Source organism: Limulus polyphemus, unplaced genomic scaffold (genome assembly GCF_000517525.1).
Source record: "Limulus polyphemus unplaced genomic scaffold, Limulus_polyphemus-2.1.2 Scaffold1035, whole genome shotgun sequence".
NCBI lineage: Eukaryota > Metazoa > Arthropoda > Merostomata > Xiphosura > Limulidae > Limulus > Limulus polyphemus.
The window spans coordinates 73,552-90,746 of record NW_013666645.1 but is presented as its reverse complement, the minus strand read 5'-3'; the positions used below and the strand labels follow the sequence as shown (position 1 = coordinate 90,746).

Below are 17,195 nucleotides of genomic sequence, written 5' to 3'. Positions count from 1 at the left end.
AAAAAAAAAAAAAAAAGAAAATTTACATTCTACATTAAGAAATTTTTTTCTTGTGTAAGAAATATTTTTTTTTTATAAAATACTCTGATAAATCACATGACTTGTGAGGGTATTATTAATTTCAAGTCCACATGATTGTTACATTATTATTAATATTTTTTATTGTTGTTAAGCACAAAGCTATACAATGGAATACCTGTGCTCTTCCAACCACAGGTATTACAAACCGATTTTTAGTATTGAAGCTTGCAGACTTACCACTGAGCCACTTTATTTTTAATGTATTAGATAAAAATCCTCAAGCAAGATAATAAAACAATCCATTTGTTACAAATATCTTTGCAGATAACAAATAGAAATATACAATTCTAAACTTTATACTGATTGTAATGAAATGTCAAGAAGAAAGCTACTCATTCCCAGGTATTGCAAACTCAGTATTATCTCATGAGGTTTGGACAGCTTAGGAGATTTAGGTTAGTCTTAAGTCCATATACTAAGCTAACAATGTAAAAACAATCTTTTTAATTAAAGTATGATAACAGAGTTCTTTGATAAACTAAGAAATCTGAAATTAATTATTAGTAAACTAAGTTTTCACTTAAATGGTAAAGTCAGTAATATGAAGGACTTCAAAATCTGGTCAAGCAAGTAGCCTTTAGTCTTTCATAAGTAGTCTGAGAGATATTTCAATTAATTGGTTCACTGAAGTTTCAAATATTGGACAAGCTCAGCTTTTTCTTCAAAATTTAAAATTAAAATGTTAAAGTGTTGTCCTTAATAGCATAAATACCTGATGAACTTTATCTTTTCATGATGATTGCCATGGCTCTTTATCAAAAATCTAATGCTGAATTCATCGAACTATTCAAGAGAATTTTGTGATTGTACTTGGATGCCAGTGACTGATGTAGATAAAAAATCTGGAAGTCCAGCCTGAAACAAGGATATGAATCTAACTGATTTCTGTGTGCCACTTTTTTTTCTTCAACTGTAGAAACAGTTGCATTTGAATAATTCTTCTGGACAATTCTGTTTGTCTATGTATTGCTTACTTAAATGCTTCATTCTTTTCCATCCAATAGAATTGAAGAAATATTCAACATATTTTCTCTTGCTTGGTAAACTTAGTTCTTCAAACATTTTCTTCCCTCACTCTCACTAACAGTTATAGAAAGAACTACTTTAAGGAACAACTATAAATATAAATTATATTCTTATGTAGTACTCTAATCTTAAACATAATTATATTTAAGATACACTTTCAAGTGTTCCCATTTACAAAACAACAAATGCTTTTCTTGAATCCAGATATCAGAATCTTTGTCCAAGATCTCTTCTTGCATGAATGAAAGAACAATGGATACATTTTTCTAAGTTATATGCAATTTAAAACTCACCCAGCTCTTCAAATACAATGCAACACAAGTCTATATATACTGTGCCACAACTTTATTGTTGAAATAATGCATACATATGCAGAACTTAAAATGCTAATGTGATATTTTATTAAAAAAATGCATACCTCAGACTTTCAAATTTAGCATAAACAAAAACCAAAAATATTGTAAAACATTATTTCAGCAGGATATGAAAGAAATTTTAGAAACATTGAAACAATAACTTTTGATAATTTTTTTTATCACATAGCTCACATGGAGGTTCCAAATAAATCTTTTTATACCCTCATTTGGAGTTGAAGATTTAAAATATTGTTTTCTCATGCTTTTCTGATATATTTACATTTCTTTCTCTTTTAAATATATATATATGTATATATATATATATATATATACAACAACATTCAAATAAAAAAAGCTTATCTATTGTTTAATAACAATAACATTGCACAGCCCAAAATTCTCAAATATAAACTATACTACAGTGTTTTAATAACATACTCTGGAAAACAAAAATATGTATCAATATAACTGCATTTAAAACTACTGGTAACATATTTCAGTAAACTTTCAAGTAGACTAGAATCAAGTTGAGATGAAAACCTAACAATAACAACAATCCAAATCCATGAAATAAGATGTTTTTATAAAGAAAATAAGTGTGTAAGTTTCTTTGTGTAAATAATGTTAAAAACACACATAAAATTCACTAAAAAGTGTTAATATTATAGCTATGTATATTGCACGAACTTGAAAATAAAACAATACTGATAAAAATTCCAAACACAACAGAGCAAGCATCATGTATTTCAAAAATATTAAAATATTTCTGCACTAACTTTAGACATAAAAAAATAATTGATGCCAATGATACAGCATACAGTGTAAATCCATGTACATCTACAAATTTCCAGTGACTTCCAATGTCATAAATAGTAAAGAATAATAATTTTAAATGCAATATTATTCATTACTCTTCCAAAGATTAATGTGCAATTGATTTTTTTGAAGGATTCATGAAAAATATAATGTATCTTTGCAAGTTATGAAAAATATGAAAATTTGTTCATAAATTTATTGACTAAAATGTATAGTATCATAAATTAAAACTAAGCTTCATTTGAATTTTCTTCAACTTTGACTCAGTTTTTACATATTACTGTTGGTGCTTCTCTTTTAAATATGATTAATGAGAAACTAACTTCTCAAAGCACTAAAATGTCACTTCAGAGACATATTTGACAAGTACAAATTAGAGTAATACTTAAGAAGTGTAGTCCACTTATTGTATATACTGTAACACAAGTCCATAAACTTAAGATAAAAAAATTTGGGCAGCATATATGTTTAGGAAATTTTGACAAAATTCTATATCTTAAGAAATTTCATTAAAAAACAGAATACTTTCCATGATTTTAGGGAAATTATACAAATATTAAGTTTTTTTTAAATGAAGTTTCCTACAATATTTTCTACTGAAATACAGAACTTTGTTTTAGAGTAGTCAGGAGGACTGACAATATTTTAGGTCACTGTGTGCTCGTTTATATGATGAAGAAGCATGCAAGTTACCCAAAACATTGTCCTTCTTCCCAGCTACCCAATAAAGTTGTTCATACAACTCTAAATTTTCAAGCTTAGGAGTAATTTAAGTTATATGAAAATTAATAAAATTAGTGTATTGAAGTGTATTTATGAAAAGAATACATCAATTGCCCTAAAAATGAGAAAAAATGTATTTATTAATACATTCATCTCTGTTTAAGATTTAGAAAATATAATTTTATATGTAAACATTGTGTGAATTACATAAATACATTGCTGAGATCTCAGATCTTTTTTTTAGATTAGCTTAGTATTGGTTTAAGATTCCATGTTAATTGAAACAAATTTATTTAACAGTTATTCTGGCTTAAATGTCGTTTCCATTAGTCAAATTGTGTAAATTTTTGAACTTCTCTCCCTATATCTTTGTATTGAATATGTTACTCACTCAACTGCTTCCTTTCTTTCTCTGTGTGCATATATAAAGCCAGTTTCACAATATTACCACTACTTTAAAATACAAACTTTTTAAAAACAAAAGATTTGGTGGCATCAGTGCGCTATGAAAAATCTAAACGAAATGTTTCTTCCATAGCAGGATCAGTAATAACAGAAATATCTGGATCTGTGAGAATCTGAAGTCCATCAAAGTCAATTGGATCCAGTCCAGCTCTTAATGCTTCCTCAGCTGGTAAAAAGTCATTGTCAAAGCAGCCAGACATGGCTAATGCAGAACTTGGATCATTAACAAAGTCCTGTTTCATCAATGATTCCTCACCCCTAGGAGCTACATATATAACAACAAAATGTGCTGAATTCACGTGCTTCACTACATGAGGGGAATACAATTCACATATATGACTTTCTTGTTTTAATTAAGAAAAACAAACTACATACAATAGTAGAAAAATATCCTTCACCTGAACTTTAAATAAATCATTATAGTATATCATGGCCATGTGATCAAAAATTTAAAATTTGCCCATGAAGGTGATTTGAGATGTATTCTGTTTACATACAAAAGAAAATGATGTCAACCAAGACTTTAGTGCAAGTGAACCACAGTATCATTATATTTAGATAACCTGCATGACAACACGTTGTTGAAAGCTGCAATTACTTAATAAGATGTTATATCCTTTTCCATTGTACACCTCTGACTTTCAACTACAATTTTGTGTTAATTACTTTCAGTTGAGACTAATAAGTTACAATTTACTCATATCAGTAATGACATCATGATTACCAGCTGTAGTTAATACATTAATTTGATTATTATCATTTGCTCATTTCAATAACAATACAATGGGGTTCACATTTCTAACCCTACGCTTCTCATACTTTCACTTTGATTCATCCTGGGCAAACTGTACACAGCCATCCCTAAATTTGAATTGATAGATTAGAAGGAAGGCAGTTAGTCAACAGCATGCATTGGCAAGTTTTGTTTAACCAAACAATGGGATTTGATTGTTACTCTTATGGTGCACCTACAACCCCAAAGTGTGGAGTATGTTTTCACAGTAATGGGACATGAACTATGAATACTTAGATTTATGGTCTGGGTGCATTAATTACTTAGTCATACCAAGTCCTACATATATGGAACAATGAATAAATTACCTATATTACTGAAACTAATAAATGCTTATAAATAAACAGTCTAAGCAATGTTGTCTATGCAACATAAATACAAGAAAGTAACAACAGGATATGATTTTAAATAAATTATATACTTTTGAACATACCTGTGAGTACAATATCAGGAATACTTGTGGGAGTATGTGTGGTATTAAAATTGGATGAAACAGCATTTGAAGTGGATAAGAAAGATGGAGACTGTAGCTCAGAACCTGGGCATGAGGAATCCATATCGTAAAACTCTAAGGCCATGTCCAGACTGTTTGGATTACAGATCAGGTCTTGAGTAAAAAAATCAGGGAAGGGGAATGTAGTTCCTTCCATATCCTCTGCACTATTATCACCTGATTCAACAGGTGTATCCACATAACCAGCCACTGAAGTAGCATGTGAAATCTGATTTGTGCCAAACCCAGGTGAAGTACTGTCAGCAAACTACCAAAATCAATAACACCAATTTAGAAATAGATTAGTATTCAGTCTAAGTTTACATTAGCTAAAACTGTTCAAACTTGCAGGACCAATTTTTATATTCTGTTTTTAAATATTCTTCAAGATCATCTCAAACTCTTTCTATAAAACTGCCAAGAGAAATTACATAAAGAACTTACATATAACAGTGATTATAACAGTGCATAAAAATTAATAGCCAATAACAATTCTCAAAATGTCTTGAAATCTAAAAATAACTTATTAAAACTACAGTGTTAAGTCATGAAGAGTTATTCAGTTGAGAATACAATAGTATGATTTTGTGGCATAACCAAATCACAAAGTTACAGAATAAAAAACATTGAAAAGAAAGCCAAAAATGAATACAAGTACACGTATGAACAAATAAGAAAAATAAATCAAAGTGTATGACAAAATTTAAATACCACATTTGCTAGCTCAGAGAATAGGAAATGTTTACAGCTTTAAATATTCAAGGTTATCTGTGGTATTCTTAAGTAAAGAGTTATATGGAGATAAATCACAAATGCAATAACCAAACAAGTGCTAAGATCTGGCTGGAAGTGAGTCACTGATGCTTAAAGAATAAAGACCATATTGTTTCAGCATGGAAATTTATGCATGTTGGAGATTCATTTTAAAATGTAAAATAAAAAAGACAGATTAATTGGTGCAGTAAGAAAAAAAATGTTGTACCCACCAACACGTTTGAACTTGAAATAATGCTGAATATTTGTAATAACTATTTTATCCACAGTAGATGAATGGAGCTTTAAATGACAAATTGTGTGACAACCAGGACAAGACTGATTCAAAACACATGCACACACACACACATATCCAGCAGAGACCAAATAACTGAAGCTTTTCTAACTTTACTCAGTAATACACAAAACTACAAAATGACCACTGATTTCTGCTCAAATAATACGATAATAAACAGAGATAATGCAAGATTGGTGTCCTCTTGAGAAATTTTGCAACCTCAAGACAACAAAAGTATGTAAATATTGTATGTTACAAACATTTTGAATATTATAGAAAAGCAAACAGTAATGATAGCTATAATTACCACAATCCTCCTTCCTTTCTCTTCAGCTCATCCCTAGTATGAAAGCATGTTTAAATTTAAAACCATTAGTGGTATTTGTAAATGTTTAGAAGCAAAAATTCAAATGAAGCAAACTTTAAATTGTTAAACCTTTGATGCACCCTTGAAATGAATCTTTAATTTAATCCATCAACACAAACATACCATAGGCAGGTGTTTCCCCTGGTCAGATGTCTTATTAAACATATCAATTTGCTCCAGCTGCTGCTGAGGAGATCTGGTCTGTTGATGATGCTGCTGGAAGTGGTAGTCTGAGTCAGTAAATGGGTTTTTACTCAAGGAAAGATTATACCCAAGTTCAGAATATTCAACAGTGGGAAAACTGTGAGCTATAGGTGATGCAGGGGCACTACATGAGTGGTCAGCTGGTATTCTGCTATTTTGTAAACCTACAGAGTTCTGTAAGAGAAATATTTAGAACACATTATTTTGTATTTTACAATTTTCAGGTATAAATAATGTGACAGACCTAGCTACAAAAAATGTTGATACCAAATAATTAAGACTGTTCTCGAAATTGATTAGGGGGAAAAAATTTAATATTTTGAGTTACATATGTTAATACAGAAAAAAACACAAAAAAGTAGTCTTAATCAAATGATTTATGTTGCTAGGTATTATAAACTGTTCTTGAAAAATATAAGAAAGTGAAATACACTCATTAATTAATTAATGAATTTTCTTCATGCATGTTGCTGTGGAAGTTAAATAGGTCAAATACAGTAATTTCCAAGATAATGAACAAATTTCTGATTGGTCAGTTTTTTACATATGAATCCTTACAAAATGAAAGAAATTAAGTGCCTCAAATAATTCATGAATAACATAATATTCATAACATAAATGTTAAAGAGTCACTGGAAAGTGTTTACCTCCTGATAATTCCATAATAGTTTCTGGAGTTAAAACTTCAAATTTACTTTTAAATGCCTTTGTTTTGAATTTAAAAAAAAAAAATTGCATTAACATTCTTCAAGTGATGTTCATTCATTCTTTATAGCTTGTCTGGTTGAAAAAAACATTTAACCTGACTACTGAAGAAACATTACAAAGAAAGACTCAAAATCAAATTGGTACACTTTCACAGTGTCTGAATATGATATTGATTTTTTTGTGGTAAAACTAACTTAAATAACTGGTATGTATGTGATCAGTATAGCACACCTGACACAACATTCCTATCTGATTCCCAGAAGTCTGATGAGACATCAGGTATGGATCTTTTTGAGAGTAAACATCAAGTTCAGGTTTCTGTGAGTAGTTACTTAAAGAAAGTCCTCTTGTTCCTTTTGTCAGTCCCTAAGAATATAAAACACAATCGTAGTACACAGATTCAGGTATGGAAAAAAAAATGAAAAATTTTACTATGAAAAAAGTGTGTTTTTAATAAACAAGATTCTTGACAACTGAAAGCGAAAAATTTTAAATAATCGTACTTTTTTTATATTCATAATTTGGTAGTTTTTTAGGGCTTTATGGCACAAACTATCAAGGCTATTTGTGCCAAACAATTTTTAATTTTTATTTAAACAATAGTCAATTAAAAGAAGGTACATAAAATAAAAATACCATATATAACATGTATAAGTTTAAAGTGAAAGCTGATTTGGCTACAGTGTCAGGTAGTCATTCCCTTGGAATCCACAAAAAACTGGATAATTAAAGATGACAGGGAAAAATTGCTCAGCTGTTTTTAAATATCCAAGAAAACAGGGTGAGAAAAGATGTTAGACAAATCCAGAGACTTGAAAAGAACTAAGAGAGTTAGTATAGATAACACAATTAATATACAAGCTACTTAGCATCTATACGAGTCAGAACAATTGATAGAGAGGAATCAATTAAAAACAAAAGTATTTGCACAAACCTTGGTAACACTAACAGAGACATCTAATCAAGCCATCCATAAAAACTGGTACAGACAGATAAATCAAGAGGTGTTTATAAAAGAGAAGCTAATACCTCAGTCAGAAGCATCTGACTTCTTCAGATGACTCAATGACAGATTACAGTGAGTGGTGGTAGTAAGCCATGGTGGAATGGGCTATTGTGACATTCAGCAATTTTATCTAATGTACTTTCCCTAGATGTGATCAGAGCTTTACAATGTGTTGCAAAGAAAGTTGCAAACATTGGAGGGAAAGAGGATGTTCATAGGACATGATCACAAGTGAAAAAACTGTTGATGCACAAGGTCCAACATCATTAATGTATAGTCTGGCTAAGGCAGAGACCAGAAACCCATTGCCCAGCTTAGAATGAATAAGGGCACAATAGATTTAGAGTACAAGACATAAATTTGCTTTTCGAGAGATGGAAGTGAGGATGCAGAAGATGTTTAGTGTCATTTGTATTTAAGTTGTTGATATAAGGAATGAAACTCAGTTTATTGACAAATAGAAGCCCTGAGAACACCAAAAAATGGTAAAAATGCATACAAACAGTTTTGAATGAGAAAAATCTAAACCCATTTGCAGTAGTCTACACAAAACATTTTCGAGGACAGTTGAGAACTGCCATTCAATGACTGAAAGGAAATCTGAAAGCCACTGACATAAAGGCCATTATGAAAACGATTTCAACACAAAAAAATTTAAAACTCAAGACACATCCACGAGGTACTCTTGAATTTCTATGTAAAGTATTGAACCTATACTGATCCCGAATGACCTCTATGACAAAATGCTGTGATAAAAAATGGTAAAATGATTACATAACCCATAAGAATGATGGTCCCAAAATGTATAAAATCTCCAAGTAGTGTCACAACAATTTTCAAGATAAAACATAAATATAGAAACAAGATGCTTGTTCTTGAGAAAGGCTTCCCTGATTGATGTTTCTAGTGGTCCACAATATTACTATCAATGGAAACCACACTGGGTTTTGAAAAGGAAATGTTTGATTTCAGAAACCAAATAAGCTCTCCAAAACCATATACAGGCAACTAGAAAAAGCAACAGTATGACAATAACTCAGTGAAATATATTTGGAAACTCCTCCTCCTAACTAATCAGGTTAAAAAGAAACAGAAGATCAAGAAAAACAACAAATAGATGTTGCAGCATCTTGTAACATATGATTCACTCTGACTGAGGTATTGCCAAACCAATGTAAAGCAAGTTTAAGTTTTACCAGATTGAATGGTCAGTTAAATTCAAAAAGACAATCGGGAAAAAATTAAGGTGGGACGGTCATGAAAACAGGTAGAAATGCTTGAGTGGTAGGAAAAGCAATCTAGAAGGGTGTTAGCAATTTCTTGAAAATCAGCTGCTTCTTGGCCATTGCGACGTATGATCCAAAGGGGACATATGTTTCCTATTCACTTTTTGAATATTGTCCCAGATGACCTTGGAATTGGTGGTGGAAGATATGCTGATAATGAATTTAATCCATATTACTTCTGAAATTAGTTGTGTATTAAGTGAGAAAAATTTATAAAAGTTAGCTTTCTGGTAACATTAGTGGTAGTTTCAGATTGTGTGTCACTCGTAGTAACATCAGATTGAACTAGTTAATTATGTCTATGAATAGGATGATAGTTGTTCATGTGGAATAAAGACATTGATAGTTTTCAGTCACATACAATTGTGTCATCAATCCTATGCATATGGCTGGCTCAAACTGTGTATGTCATGGCTTTTTACACAGTTACACTCAAAATTTAATTAAACAGCTTTGTTACCAATTTATGTGAATAAACTTGGAATAAAAACATAGCTTATAAACGAAATTTTTATATTTTTTAATTTTAGTTTCTTAAATTCAAAAGGAATATTTTCAATCTTCACTTCTCTGTGTCATGTAACACGTCTGTATTCTCTCCTTTAGATTTCATGTTTTCAATAATACAGCTTTTAGAGTTGAGCCAACTACAAACAAAAGCTATGTATAATTACAAACAAGAACATAAAATCTGAGCCTTCTACATTTTTGATTTGCTGAGATATGTAAATGTACCAAACCCGCATGAGAAGCCCCTCCCATCTGTCCTGCCTTTCAAGATAATTACATATACATGTATCTCTACATGGCAAATGAACATGTTTAAATCCAAGAGAAAGAACAGATTCTCCTCTACATAATGCTTATTGCTTTTAGGTAAGCATATGTAGAGAGCTCTATGATCACTATTCAACTCCGAGCAACTAACAATTTTTTTTATACCTGTTTATAGATTTCTGTGAATGCTAGATTAATCATTGGGACATTCTATTTTAGTGACACACACATATATATATATATATATTTGTGTTATAAAATGTATACTTGAAATCTAAATGAATTATTTTTTGGACACCTAAGTATCATACACTCAACAAGGTTTACTAATAATATTTGCTCAAATCAATTTTTTGAGAAATAAACATGGTTTTTATGTATATTTTTTAAATTATGATTTAAGTTTTTAACAAAAGTAACTGAAATAAAAATATTAGAGAAAAAATATCTTGTTAGGTGACAAGACATAAATAATATTTAAAATTTCACAAGCTCAGCTGATGATAAGGTGAGCTTATGGTGTGAGTGTGATTACAACCTGAAACATGTAAATGAACTTCTGCTGTGATTTATTGCTTTTCACATGCAGTAGGATCCAAAAGTACAGCAATAAAGCCACAAAATTAAAAGAGCAGATGTGAAAAATAAATAATTGTATTTGTCTGTTACAAACTGTAGTCATTCTAGAAAAAAATTACTATTAATTTTATATTTTACCACTTTTCATTTTACTGTGCATTTCTGATTTTGCTACAGTTGGTGTGAGGTTAGAAATTATAATTTATCAAGTATAAAGTTTCACCAAAAAAATTTTTAATATTCATTTAGGAGATTCTATAAGTTATGCAAATGAAGTATGAAAACTGTAACATGAGAATAAGTATCTTTATTCTTAACATGAAAATCAACTTTCACTCAAACTGACTCAGTAAAGGCTTCATAAACTCATAAATATTTAGCAAAAGTAATTTATTAATCTATTGACTGCAGTTGAAGGTGAGTGTGCTGTATACAGTGTACGACTCGCAAACATTTTGTACGTGTTTAAAGCAGGCACAATCAAGGGTAAAAAAAAACAATTCGGAAATTTTGTTTATAACAGAATCTAAATGTTTACTAAAATCTTGCAAAATTTAGTATAGATACACACAGTACATTCAGAGTTCTAGTATGTATAGTTTTATGGTTACAAAGTCAGTAAAAATGACTGAGCTCATATACAGAAATATAATCATGGGTGGACTAATCCCATTGTCCAGTACCCAATGCAAGTGTACACAGATGGTTAACTGGCCTTGGATAGAATTCCAAAAAACACAGCTCTAACCTCATTATAAAGGGTTTTTCTGTATGAAATATGTTTTGATTATGTTTATGAGAATAAACATGTTGTTTTTTTCCATTACATGAAGCTTCATCATTCACTGACCACAGATGGGATTCCCAGAAAAGAGCTGTAGCCTTGATAAAATGTGGGATTTAAGAGTATTAGGTCAAGTGAATATTACTTCACTACCACTACCTTGGGCACTATAAATGCTGGTGTCAAGTTAGCATTAGGACTGTAATTAAATGGAGGCCTGATTAAGTTTGACATAAAATAGGCAGAGTGCATTGAATCTTCACTGTGTAGAGTAGCTCAACTCATTTTAGATTTAGAAAGCTGGAAATAATCCCAATAATAAGCATCTATTTGCTTATGATAATAAAAAGGAGTAAATGGGAGAAGAAGAAAATGGACAAATAAACAGCATTAAAAGTCTGAACTGGGTCACGGAAATAGATATACCCTCCCTAGTGTTATGCTCCATAGATCAACTTTTTCCCATCAATACCTCCACTGCCCCAGAAAATATTGTGTCCATTTAAGTCTCTCTGGATGATGAAGGGAAACAGTAACTGCTGAGTAAGATCATAAAGGTCTTCAAGAGTGATTACCTCTTTTGGCAACAAGTAGAGAACAGTGTAATGGTAAAACTAATGTTAATGTGGATGACAATGGTCTCTAGAGACACAGTAAGTGGTACAGTCATGAAGAATTTGCTGAACAACCATGATTCTGGCCATCACAAAACCTGTCCTTTCTGAGTAAAAAAAAAACAACAACTGCCAAATGATGATTGTATCAGCAGTTTCCAGAAATGTTTCCTGTAAGGAAATGCATATGGCATGGTAAGAATTAATCAATGCCTGCCTTGGTGTCATCAAAATTAGCATGAAAATTTGAATACTTCCACTGTATCAGCATGGCCATCATTTTCATCAAGACTGTTCAGATCAAAGTAGGGGGAGCTTTCTTTTTCTTTTCAACTACTTTTATATTTTTATCAATGGGAGGTATATCACCATCTACAGATTCTGCCCTGGATTGAAGGGGCAAGTACACACAAGATGGATTGAATTCCAGGAGCAAGGGCAAGACTAAATAATGGTTTTACACATTGGTTCTGATGTGACTGGTCCCAATCTCACTGGTGACACTGGTAGGTAGAGAGTAAGGTTTATAAGTTGCCTTATCAACCCATTTGTCCATGGAGAGCAAGATAGCTTTAAAAAAGATCAAATACCAAAGGAGAGATATCTGTTTGCACTTGCAATATGGCAGTGAAACAGAGTGCAGCAGCAAATTCTGTTTTGAAAGAGGTGTTACCATTTTCCATTATATGGCTTTTTTTACTACATTGAAAAAAACCAACAAACATCAAATGGGTTAACATTAAAGAAGACTGTGTAAAAATAAAATACCACAGCATGGAACTAATTATATCTTGTGATAGTTTATATATAACTAACAACATCTACTAAACAAAACATGACCTATATGAAGAATCTTGTCAGCTATAATATGAGCTGAAAATGATGAGAACTTTTTGAGAGAAATATAAAAACGTTTATTTATGAAAAATACAGAAAAAAAGGTATAAAAAAGCTCAAGTTTCACAAAGTTTACATGGTATCATTAGGTGAAGTACATTTTAAATTCATTGAATTTTTTAAATAATTCATTTTCAGTTCCAGCTACTATTACTCTGTAACTTAATTGTGATTACTGTAGTTGGCAGTACACTGAATGCATAAATAAGAATATCATTGCATGAAAGTCATATCATAAGAATAAACAATAATTTTCTTTTAGATTCAGTGTCCTTTGTATGCAATAAAACATGTACACGTGTTTTGAGAGGGTCTAATGGTCAGATATTACAGATAATGCATAACTAGCTAACAAAAAATTGTTTTACCATAGTTTCATCAACTTATTTTTTATATTTCTCTATATCATAGACCAACCTTAAAGTTTAATCATTTTATCATAAAAATGCAGTTTTGGCCCTTCTTAGTTACCATACCTCCATTGTCATCTGCATTAGGTCATGTCTAGTAGGTTGGTTATACCTCAGTTGTTGTTTCAAGGTATGAAAACCGTGCTGGTGACTGTGACTCCTAGAGCTACTACCAACCATCCCCAAAATATTTTGACCATAATGATGATGATGCCGTGAAGATGGAGAAGGAGATGGACCACAATTAGAATGTTGACTACTTCCTTGCTCCCTACCTGGTTCAACATTTATTGATGAGGGTACCAAACCTATTTCATTAATTCCAGAATCTGCTTACAAAGATACATATACAAGCAGTATGAGAACAAATTATTCATTTGAAAACAAACTGCAAAATAACCATAAATTTTATAAGAGGATTTTACAAAATAATTTTAATTTTATCTGTTGATTTGTTCACTGACACATGTATTCTTCACGCAAACTAACAAGTTCATAAAAGAAACTAATTCATACAAAGACTAAAACCTATGCATTAGGTTTTTATCTTATAATATGTCTTTAAAATAATAAAAGATTCACTTGAAGTTAGTAAAATTATCATATTATTAAAGACCACTTTTTGGTAATTTGGTTTTGCAAACTGCTTATTGTATTAAAATAAATGTCACATAACAGAACTTGCCAAAACTTTGTAATTATAATTTATTTTAACCCTTGGTTCTACTGAGAAGTTTCAATACACCTAATTTTCATAAGGAAACTTGTACTATAGGACTAAGAATACTAATTCTTGTTTAAAATGTTGCAAACTATCTAAAATTTAAATCCTAACAAACAGAGAAATTCTTATGAACGACTTATAGCCAAATTAAATCAAGGATTTTGAGACTTAATCCTATCTGGACTGCATAGCTCTTTTCAGCAAAGTTATAATTCTCCTATACTGAAAATATATTTCCGATAGGTACCTACCTCTTCTCACATATATAGCTATTCTTGTTCAGTGTTGCCCTCTGTATGCAAAAATGTTTGTGCATGCCCCAAGCCTTGAAGCTCCCACTCATCTGGAATTGACTGATTCCAATGCATCTTGCATGCAAATCATCATGTGACAACCCTTCACCAATAAGAGTGCAACATACTCTCTGACATGTGTGACTCCCTCTATTCAATTCTACCGAATTATCACTTCAAATTTTGGCAGAAGATAGAAGCACCAGTTTTCAGTGGGGAGGAAGGGTGGGAAGTGTGAGATGAGGTAAGTATCTATCAGAAATAGATTTTCAGTATAGGAAAATGATAACCTCCACTCACATAAATAGCTAAAACCCCACATTGAATAGGTGGAAGGACCGGAGTGAGGGAAAGAAAGAAGTATCATTTGAAAGCATCTGAAGGACACTCCATAAGAGGAGACAGTCAGATTCCAAGGTCTGACATAAATAGCTAGAATCCCACATTGAATAGGTGGAGGGACCAGTGTGAGGGAAAGAAAGATGTATCCTTTGAAAGCATCTCAAGGACACTCTAAGAGGAGACAGTCAGATTCTAAGGTCTGATGTGGGGGACTGCACAAGTCTTGAAACAGGTATACTCTTCACCCATGGTAAAAATATGTCACACATATGGGCAGAAAACAGAGGAGCAGTGGGAGAGTACTAAAGTTGGATAGTGATCTGAACAATATAACATTTATGAAACTCTGTCCCAGAAAATATAAAAGTGGGTAAAATTAAAAAGATGTGTCCTAGATGTAGAAGACCCATGAACAGGACCCATGATAACAACATGAGAAATTGATCAATTAATCCAGGAACCCGACATCAAAAAGATGTCTGTGTAAAGTAAAACCATCTCATTAAAATGACAGGAACTGCTCCACACACAGTAACACCCTCAGAATAATAAGAACATCAAGGGATAGCGAAAGGGGAAGAACTGTAGTAATCTGCAAGTACCACCATCATGACCCCCAACATGGATGGAGTAACATGAGTAGAAATGAGTGAGGGATTAGAGAAATCTGTAATACATGTGTGAGGACTTATGTTGATTGGTTCAGCTCTAAATCCAAAACCTAGCCACTGGGAGCTGACATCCATGTAGGGGTAGGATGAAGGATCCCAAATGATGAGGTGAACTGCAATTTTGAAGGCTCACTCCAATGTTACATAGTGGAGGACATATCAGGAGGATGCCTCCATGATGGATGATGGTATCCCAACAAGGAAGAAACAGCTACTCAAAAGAAAGCAGAGAATGGGAGATGAACATATGAGGTATAGTCCCAGTGCTGAACAGATGAAGTACCTCCAACAGAGATAGGGTTAAGATGCAGGGAAAATGGAAGGTACATGATCGGAGTGACACCAGAAATTGATGACAGGAAGAACGATACAAGGAATAAAAGGCCAATTGAATCACGATCCAAACCCTATGGATCAGAGGGGAAGGAAAAAAATCACAGACAAAGATCATCATGAAAGAATGTCAGGAGAAGGGGAATATACTGTGAAATGTGTCTAAAACAAAAAAAACTGAGAGAAGCCTAGCAGATTCTGCATTAGAGTCCTGGAATGCAATCCATGATAAGGGGGAGAAAAACTGACAAGATCTAGGACATCTGAAATGGGTTCAGCCATTACAGGAGGAAGGCAACCAATATTGGCAGCAGGTAGGGTTGACTCCAGCTCCCAGGGGGCCCACGCAAACGAAATTAAGGGTAAAAAGTATAAATTATTAGTTAAACGAAGTTAATGCCAAGAAAATGTATAGTGAAATAAACATATTTAATACATGTTATGTGTTGAAGAAAATGAAACAGTCAACCTAACTATCGATTAACCTGGAAGTATAACCAAAGGTAAACCAAATTCAACAGATACTTGTTAAGCCTAAGCTAACAAGATATCTAACTTAATTAGTGATTTACCTGCAAATAGAACTACAGGTACATCGAAAATAACAGACACGTGTGAAACCTAATCAAAAAGTGCTGGACAAAGGATATCACTAACCTTGAAAAAAAAAGAAAAAAGTTGTTGTTGTTTGGTGCTTCATGGCGCAAAGCTGCGAGGCTATCTGCACCAAACAACTGGTAAAAACGATGAATATAAAGTAAAATGTAAAAATACAGTGAGTTAAAACCAATACATGTCGATAAAAGATTTATATATAATTAAAAAGGCCTATAGTGTGTAAAAAATTAAAAATACAATCTAATCGGACAGTGTCACCATTACCAATGACACTGTCCAGCGTCAGGGGTAAACTTTTAGATAAAATGTGTCTAAAATGATGCCACCGCTCACGGTCGTAAGACGGCATGACAGTAAAATGTGGGCTATTGTGACTTGAGTGTCACAATGGCTACACATCGGTGGGTCAATGCCCGATAAAAGAAAATGATGGGTTAAAAAACTATGACCAATGCGTAGCCTTGCCAGGAATACTTCCTCCTTCCGATCCTTACGGAAGCAAGATGGCCAAAGACCAACAGAAGGTTTGATCTGGAAAAGCTTATTATGGCGTTCCTCACTCCAAGTTGACTGCCAACTGGCATGAAGCCGCGCCTTGAAGACAGGACCACAGTCCATGTATGGGACAGGCACGGCCATGATGGCACCAGAGCAGACGGACTTAGCTGCGGTGTCAGCGAGCTCATTCCCGTGAATACCGACATGGCCAGGAATCCAGAAAAACTGGATGGAAATAGAAGATAGAGAAAAGTGGGCCAATCGGTGTTGAATATCAACG

At 32.4% G+C, this 17,195-nt stretch overlaps 1 protein-coding gene across 5 annotated transcripts in view; it reads right to left on the bottom strand.

Moving 5' to 3' along the window:
- Positions 1-1,790: 1,790 nt before the first annotated feature.
- The window catches only part of LOC106461802 (CREB-regulated transcription coactivator 1-like), an 85,652-nt gene continuing 70,247 nt past the window's right edge, over positions 1,791-17,195 (bottom strand). For 3 of the 5 annotated variants that reach the window (XM_022388878.1, XM_013921657.2, XM_022388877.1), the window contains 5 exons: positions 13,503-13,765; positions 7,315-7,449; positions 6,295-6,549; positions 4,694-5,021; positions 1,791-3,732 (listed from right to left, as the gene is read on the bottom strand). In XM_022388878.1, coding sequence (XP_022244586.1) covers positions 3,506-3,732; positions 4,694-5,021; positions 6,295-6,549; positions 7,315-7,449; positions 13,503-13,765 — 1,208 coding nt within the window. In that variant the 3' untranslated portion in view covers positions 1,791-3,505. The remainder of the gene's footprint in view (positions 3,733-4,693; positions 5,022-6,294; positions 6,550-7,314; positions 7,450-13,502; positions 13,766-17,195) is intronic. The other 2 variants (XM_022388875.1, XM_022388876.1) reach the window with 2 other exon arrangements.